Below are 8,490 nucleotides of genomic sequence, written 5' to 3'. Positions count from 1 at the left end.
TGATAAGGTAGAAATTTAATTAAAAGAGCTCTTTCTTTACATCTTTTAATTAGGAACTTATTTTTAAACAGTGTATATTGCCCGTTCAATTCTCATTTCGTGTTTTAAAATTCATATAGTACCACTAATTGAATCTTAAAAGATAGCCCTTGAATATCTTTCTAGTTAAGACCCCCTAATCAAATCCCCAATTATTACAACTAGTTGACTCGTATAGTTCGCAACTAGATGGCCTATGGAGGAAACCTTCGGATTATTACATATATAGACATAAATAATATATATATATATACATACTATGTCCAAAATACAATTAATATAACACGTAGTTTGTCTTTCATCTAAAACTTTATTTTATTCGTGTTTGCTACGAAAATTTATTAATACTTTTTAAAAGAGAAGACTTGTTTAAAAGAAAATTATTTTCCTCTCTTTGAGATAAAATAATAACAATATTTGAACTATCGGGATATTTTTAATTTTAATGATTAATTTAAAATAAAATACTTATTATTTTTTATCAAATTTTTATTTGGATAATTTTAATTCACATTATTAAATTAATTTTACATTTTAGTAAATATTTTAATTTTAATTTCAATTTAAAAGTTTAGCTCATTTTACTTGTCATGTTGTCTTTTGCATGATTTTTTAAAAACGTGAATTAGAATTATAATTTGACTAATTTATCTTATTCATTATTTGATCTTCATTTGATATTAATCTCTTTTCACATTTATTAGAGTAAGAATAAAAATAAAAAAGTAATTAAATTGTATCTTATTTTTTAAATATATATATTTTAAGTATATTTATTTTAGTAAACATAATAAATAAATGACAAAATATCTTGAAGAAAAGTAATAATATAAGGTCCATATTTTTTGTTGTAAAATTTTCATTTCTCTCACTAATGGGTTAATATGCGTTGGCAATGAATGCTACTATTATTGACATGGGATACTTTGGGAATTACATGAATATTGTTTGGTTTTTTAGTCCAAAATGCAATAGATTTTTTTTTTTTTTTTTTTGAATTGAATATGGGTCCATTTTTTTTGCATGAGTATTTTAAGTATGTTGAGATAATTTTATTTCAGCTCCCATAATGGATTGATACGCATGTGGCATTTATTGATTTAATTGTTTGATTTTCTAAGCATTTGTTTTTTAACTTGTTTGTTTCATTAATATGGATTCACTTTTTTTAAATATTGCTTGATCAAATATGGGGTCCAAAAGAGTTTGGATAACTTTTTTTTCTTTTTTTTTATTGCTTTTGTTAGTATGGGGAACCTTTTGGAATTAGTAGTTTGCCTATTTTTATATATAATATATATATATATATATACACACTATCCAAAACACGATTGATATAACATTATAAGTGTACAAACTTTATTATATTAGTGTTTCTAAGAATACAAGTTGACTTTTTTTTTTTTACATTGATTTTTTTAATATGGGATTAACTTTTTTTTTTTTTTTAATATTGCTTGCTTGTCAATATGGATTATGTTCAAAACACGATTAATATATATATATTTAAAATTTTATTATATTAGTGTTTGCTACGAATAATAGTGTTTAATATACAGTTTTTTCACATTTGTTAAGTAAGGAAAAAATGAAAAAGTAATAAATTCTATCTTATTTTAATATATGAGTATTTTAAGTATGTTCTTTGTCTGATAATTTTTTGTCTAGTATTGATACGCATGTGGCAATTCTATCATTATTGATTTAATTGTTTGATTTTCTAAGCATTTGTTTATTAACATTGTTTGTTTTATTAATATGCCACTTTTTTTGTTCTAATATTGCTTGGTTATGTTAATATACCACTTTTTGTTCCCGTGAGTTTGGATGTGGTGAGTTTCGACTTTTTTTCTTCCTTTTTTTATTGCTCGGTGTTATTTAGTATGGGGCCCACCCCTTTTTTTTAAGGGACAACGGTCGATGAAGTATATTCATGCTTTATATAGTTTTTTTTTTTTTTTAATTTTATATTCCCTAGTGTTGTTTAGTATGAAAGTATTATTAATTTACTATTTTTATGCATATAACATATATATATATATATATATATATATATATATATATATATATATATATACTATATTCAAAACATGATTAATATAATATTGTAATTTGTGCTCCGTATCTAAAACTTTATTATATTAGTGTTTCTAAGAATACAAAGTTTGCACTTTTTTTTTTTGACATCCGTTTATTTTTTTAATATGGGATTCACTTTTTTTTTTGTTTGTTTATATATTTTGATTTTGTCAATATGGGAAACTATGTTCAAAACACGATTAATATAAACAGTGTATTTAAAACTTTATTATATCGTGTTTTAAAATACGCATGGTGTTTAATATGGGGCCCACATTTTTTTTAATATTGTTTGTTTTTTTATTATGAGATTACTTTTTTTTAATATTGCTTAATTTTGTTACTTTTTTTTCTAGTTTGGATGTGGTGTGTTCCAATTTTTTTTTTTTTTTTTAATACTGGATGGTGTTTAATATGGGGCTCACAATTTTTTTTAATATTAGTTGTTGTTTAATATCTATGGGGCCCGCAACATAATTTTTTTTTTAATTATGGGTTGTTTAATATGGAGCCAAAATATATATTTTTTTTTCATGGAGGGGCCCCACAACGGACGACGAAAAGGGAGCCCCAACCCATGCTTCTTAATAGTAGAAATATTTCGTTCCTATTAAGCAAAGCTGTCTTTGAACATAATTAAGTGGTTTTCTATTAGTGGAGGGTTACTAATAACCTCCATTAATTTATCATTAACAGAGCAGACAAAACCTATTAATTATATTCCTACTATTATTGCATGAATTTTGCCTTTAAATAAGTGGAATTTTATAATGATAGATACTACGAATACCAATACCAACCAAACTCCCTTACAAACAACCCGCTTTATAAGGTTTCTACATAGTTATCACTTCTGATGAGTCATCAATAATCGACCCTAAAGATTCCAATAATTTCATAAAATTTTATCCAAAAAGACAAAATTGAATCTTCCATTCATATCCTTTTACACTTTTGCAGTCAACAGAGACTCCATACCTTTCTTGTCACTTGGTAAGGTCTCTTAATTTCCTACTATAACTTAGTATTTCAACGTATATCCATCTATATATGTACCCTTTTATTTTAGCTATTCCAGTCTTCATCCAAACAAATTGAATTGATATAAGGTTTTTTCTGAGTACCCTGTTATTGCTTCTTTATAAAAATAAAAAAATCAAATTCTGTTGAGAATATATTCTTTATGTAAGTGGCATATCAAAGATTGGTACATGATAGTTTATTTTGTGCAGTGCAGTCTTTCTGGTGTTTGAATTTTTTTTTTTTTCACAAAGAAGTAGCCATGACTATTGCTGCTTCACGTAAAAGTTCAAGTCCTACTAGGCTTGAGGTTTGTTTCAGACTTTGTTACTTTATTCTGTTATGGCAACAATGGAGGAGTTTAAATTGAAAATTTGTTGTGGCTGAGATTATGATGTATGTGAAAATTTTCAGGGGAAATTTTCAGGTATGCTGGTTTGTTGGATTCTGGGACTTGGATCACTTGTTTCTTGGAATAGTTTACTGAGCATAGGAGATTACTACTATGCACTGTTTCCGGTAAGTCTACCTTACAGTAGAAAATATTGACATCTTCTTATGCTTTTTTATTGTTTATCTTCAATTTTGGTTTATATAATATTAGATTGAGATAAACTTAGATGGAGCAGCGACATGAATAGTGAATATTCATATAGCCGATCTTAGTATGTTGTGTATGGATTATCTGCTGACTGGTTTATTTTGGTATGTATTGAAGAATTATCATCCATCAAGGGTACTCACCCTAGTGTATCAGCCATTTGCACTTGGAACAATGGCAATTCTTGCATATAATGAGGCAAAAGTTGATACAAGAAAGCGCAACTTAGCTGGATATATTCTTTTTACCTTAAGCACATTAGCGCTTATACTGGTATGTTCTGCTTTTGCCAATTTCTGGTGTTTTGATGTTAGTCATTTTATTTTGTTCACTCTTTTAAAATATGTTGTTTTTTCACTTCTTTCCAGTTGGATTTGGCAACTTCCGGTAAGGGTGGAATAGGAAATTACATTGGTGTATGTGCCATAGTAGGTTGTTTTGGAGTTGCAGATGCATGTGTTCAAGGTGGAATGGTTGGAGATTTATCATTCATGTGCCCTGAGTTCATTCAAGTGGGTGGCCTTAACATTTTAAACTTTGTTCTGCTTCAATTGCTACATGAAATCCAGAATTAAGTTGGGTTTGTATCTTGACTCTCATGGATTATGCAGTCGTTTTTCGCTGGTCTTGCTGCATCTGGTGCACTTACCTCGGGTTTAAGGCTAATGACAAAGGCAGCTTTTGAAAACAGTAACAACGGTCTACGCAAAGGAGTTAGTACGTAATTTCGATCTCATTGTTGAAAAGTTAAATTGAAAACAGTAGCTTGATGTACTTCCAATGTGATGCAATTAATGCTTCTTGATTTATTATGTTGAATTTCCTCCTTTGAGATACTTAGAATTATTGATTTTGCAGTGTTGTTCCTTGCCATATCGACATTCTTTGAATTCCTATGCATCCTTCTATATGCATTCATCTTCCCTAAGCTACCAGTTGTGAAGTACTATCGGACAAAGGCAGCTGCAGAAGGATCAACAACTGTTGCAGCAGACTTAGCTGCTGCAGGCATTGGATCTCAACCGATCGAAAAAGTAGGCAAATTTTCTCCTCAACTAAAAACTGTTATGAGTGATTTTCATGATCATAATCTTTTATATGTTTCTGTTAACTGAACAGGCTGATAATGATGCTAAACAACCAGAACGTCTGAGCACCAAACAATTGTTTTACCAGAACATTGATTATGCATTGGACTTGTACTTGATTTATGTCATCACTTTATCAATTTTTCCTGGATTCTTGTACGAGAACACTGGTACACACAATTTGGGCTCATGGTAAGTGTGCAGTCCTTTTATTTGAAGAAATCTTGCTGCTATAACTATATGTGCAGTACCTCTTGATATTCTTTTTCGAAGCCTGTTGAATGGTCTAAATCATTTTTTTTTTAAAAAGAAAATGGATTAAGTATTAAAATGAACAATATAGGATGTTTCAATCATCAGAAGTAGCTTTTTGCAACTCCATGTGATCATTCATATTATCAAGTTGAAATTCAAATGGCACACTGTTCCATAATATCTTGAACATGTGCAGAGCCAACTTGATTTCTTGGAGTTCCAACCAATGTAGATAAGACCTGCTAGCTAGATAGAAACTTGAGTTGCTTTAACCCCATATTAATGTGAAAAAAAAATATTTCTCCTATATATTACTGATAATATCTATTTTTTTTTTTTTAAATCAGGTACCCTCTACTTCTGATAGCAATGTACAATGGTTGGGATCTGATAGCAAGATACATTCCACTGATAGAGAAAATCAAGCTTAAATCACGAAGAGGCCTCATGATGGCGGTCCTCTCTCGTTTCTTGTTGATTCCTTGCTTCTACTTCACGGCAAAATATGGTGATCAAGGCTGGATGATATTTCTGGTATCCTTCTTGGGACTAACAAATGGTTATCTCACTGTTTGTGTCATGACAGCTGCTCCTCAAGGATACAAGGTTGGTAAAAGTTTTACTTCTACAGAATCCATAATTATTACATTTTTACCTCAAATTTTAACTCTTAATTGGAATTTGATTTTTGTAGGGGCCTGAGCAAAATGCATTGGGTAACTTGCTAGTGTTATTCTTACTAGGTGGAATATTTTCTGGTGTTGCTTTAGATTGGTTGTGGATTATTGGTAATGGAAAATTCTGAGGACTCAAGATGGTATGTGACAGGACAATAGCTAACGTTGCATTTTAGTGGGGATTAGCATATATTTTGTGTGAATGTGTTACTTTTTTTCCCTTTCTTCATATCAGGTTTCAGATTCTAGGAAATTAGTGGAGTACAGAGAATGATGAAATTGCCATATGTGATTATTAAACTTCTTTCTGGATTGTAAAGAATGTTGTAGAAGATGTAACAGGAAAATTGTGAAGTTGAATTCACTCCGAAGAAAAAAATATGATAATCTTGTTCAAATTCTGACGTACATTCAGGAGCCGTTTGGACATGGTTTCAAACCATGGTTTGAAATCATGTTTGGATATGCAATTTAGATATCTTAAGTTGTATTTTTTTTTTATAGACATAAAAACCCCATAAGTTGTGAAAACTATCAAAACATTCTCCATTCTTATACAATCTTACCAAATGAGCAAGTCATAGTTTATAACAAAATTAATACGCTACTAGAAGGCCTTTCTAAAAAATACAACACCAATTGATCAAACTTTAGTTCAATAAAAATGAAAATTTAACATGAATAGTAATGAGGTTGGTAGGCATAAATAAAGGTTGGTGGAAGTGGTAAATGGTTGGTGAGAGTAATTGTTAAAGATATCTACCAACTTGTGGGTTTTTTTTTTACAAAATATAAACTTATGGGTCAAAATTTTTATTTAAAATTTTTGAAACCCCGAATTATCATGAGATGAAATGCATGTCCAAACGTTGGTTTCAAACCGCATGTCCAAACGCCTATTCAGTCTTTCCTTTGCCTTTTTAGAAAAAATGCCTAAAATAGTATATTATCTTTGGGCTTGGTCTCAAAATCATCCTTATTCTTCTACTTAGAGTACTAATAGTACACAGTGTTCACTAAAGTGGAGCACTTTTAGTCACACTCCAAAAATTCCGTTAAGTTTTAACAGAGACATCACCTAAGCAGCAAAGGGAGAGAAAAGGCCATAAATAGTCCCTTATCTATGGGAGTAGGTCTAAAATGGTCCCTTAACTATACACTTATCGGTTTTAGTCCTTTAACTATCCAAAAACTTATCAAATTTGGTCTCCGTCTATTTTTTTATACAAACAACGTACAAACTCATAAATTTTCGTGAGATTAATCGTTAAACCATTCCTCAAACATATATTTTTCTCTCCCAGCTTCTTTTTCCTCAAGTTCATTCTTTAACCTCAAATTTTTTCCTCAAGTTCTCTCTCGCGTTTCGTAACCGACGGACTGCGTCGGTTAAAACCGACTAAAAACTGACCCAATCCGTCAGTTTTGTTTTAAAAAAAAAATTAAAATTAAAAAAACTAAAGATCTCACGTCGGTTTTTTTTGTTTTGAAAATTAAAGAATGAAATGTAGGAACTTGGAATCGAACCCGGGTATGTTCCTTGGCATTAAAGGGCTTTATCACTAGACCAAGATATTTTTTGTTCATATAATTACATTGATTTAATTTATATTGTTTTTTCGCTGTAAAAATGGACAGAGTCCGTCTCCGTCGGTTTTTTATAAAAAAAATAAAAATAAAAGACTGACGGACTCCATTGGTTTATTTTAGAAAATAATATAAAAAATAATTATATTTTTTCGCGCATTTTTATGCAAAAAATAATCGTCGCCGTCCGTCGGGTTTTCTTAAAAAAAAAAAGATTTAAAAAAATTATTAAAAAAACCGACGAAATCCGTTCGTCTATCCGTCAGTTTTTTCTATCGTTTTTTCCGTCGGTTCTTACCAATTTTTTAGTAGTGTTTAAGAAGAATGGTTACAGAAATTTTGTGCCTGAGTTTGTCTTTTCAAATTTTAGAGACTCGAGAGCGACACCAGTGCCAGAATGCTCTCTTTTTAAAAAAAAAACAAGAGGAACTTGAGGAAAAAGAAGCAGGGAGAGAGAAATATAGGTCTGACGAATGGTTTAACAATTAATCTCACGAAGGTTTATGAGTTTGTACGCTGTTTGTATAAAAAAAATAGATGGAGACTAAATTTGATAAGTTTTTGAATAGTTAAAGGACTAAAACCGGTAAATGTATAGTTAAGGGACCATTTTAAACCTACTCCCATAGAGAAGGGACTATTTATGGCCTTTTCTCAGCAAAGGGATGAAACTCATTCTTCTTGAGAACACGTTAATTACTTGTATATTCTTTTCCTTGTTATATTAGCAATAACAAAATCTCTTCTTGAGATAATGGATCGAGATTTTTGTCAAGATTTTCCACTAACTGAATCATGCTCCACATCGGATGCGGTGGACTAGTAGTATTCATCCCCGGGTCATTCATGTTGTTGAGCTCTTGGGACGTAGTCACGAAAGTAGGCTTCTTCTATACCCTAGTTAGTTGATTCAGAGCCAATACTCACACATGCTTGTTTCTACCGTCAAAGAATAACCACTCCAACTACAGATCTGTTTGCCTTAGCTAGCAAAGATTCTGTTTTAAAATAAATCTTTTTTTTTTTTTTTTTTTTTTTTTTTTTGTTGGACTTTCAAGTAACTAAAGCCTTTTTAGCCATTTTACAAATTCAACTTATCAACAAAGGTTTAAATCATCAATTACTCTCAAGATAGAGGTATATT

At 30.3% G+C, this 8,490-nt stretch overlaps 1 protein-coding gene across 1 annotated transcript; it reads left to right on the top strand.

Annotated features, from left to right (window-relative positions):
• Positions 1 to 2,991: 2,991 nt before the first annotated feature.
• Positions 2,992 to 6,167, top strand: LOC132046245 (equilibrative nucleotide transporter 3-like). Its single transcript, XM_059436821.1, has 10 exons — positions 2,992 to 3,227; positions 3,356 to 3,448; positions 3,553 to 3,657; positions 3,857 to 4,012; positions 4,108 to 4,251; positions 4,351 to 4,456; positions 4,598 to 4,773; positions 4,859 to 5,019; positions 5,430 to 5,688; positions 5,777 to 6,167. Exons 2-10 carry the CDS (start codon positions 3,401 to 3,403, stop codon positions 5,885 to 5,887), a joined length of 1,266 nt encoding a protein of 421 aa, XP_059292804.1. The 5' UTR covers positions 2,992 to 3,227; positions 3,356 to 3,400; the 3' UTR covers positions 5,888 to 6,167.
• The last annotated feature ends 2,323 nt before the right edge of the window (positions 6,168 to 8,490 follow it).

Source organism: Lycium ferocissimum, chromosome 2, assembly GCF_029784015.1.
Source record: "Lycium ferocissimum isolate CSIRO_LF1 chromosome 2, AGI_CSIRO_Lferr_CH_V1, whole genome shotgun sequence".
NCBI classification, from domain to species: Eukaryota; Viridiplantae; Streptophyta; class Magnoliopsida; order Solanales; family Solanaceae; genus Lycium; species Lycium ferocissimum.
The sequence above is the reverse complement of the archived record's forward strand: the minus strand, read 5'-3'. Positions and strand labels throughout refer to the sequence as shown.

What these genes read in the sequence shown, in the direction of transcription:
- LOC132046245 (XM_059436821.1), top strand. Translation starts at nt 3,401, where the DNA reads ATGACTATTGCTGCTTCACGTAAAAGTTCAAGTCCTACTAGGCTTGAG. An exon ending in ACTACTATGCACTGTTTCCG is followed by an intron (nt 3,658 to 3,856) that starts GTAAGTCTACCT and finishes TATGTATTGAAG; the next exon opens with AATTATCATCCATCAAGGGT. An exon ending in GCACATTAGCGCTTATACTG is followed by an intron (nt 4,013 to 4,107) that starts GTATGTTCTGCT and finishes ACTTCTTTCCAG; the next exon opens with TTGGATTTGGCAACTTCCGG.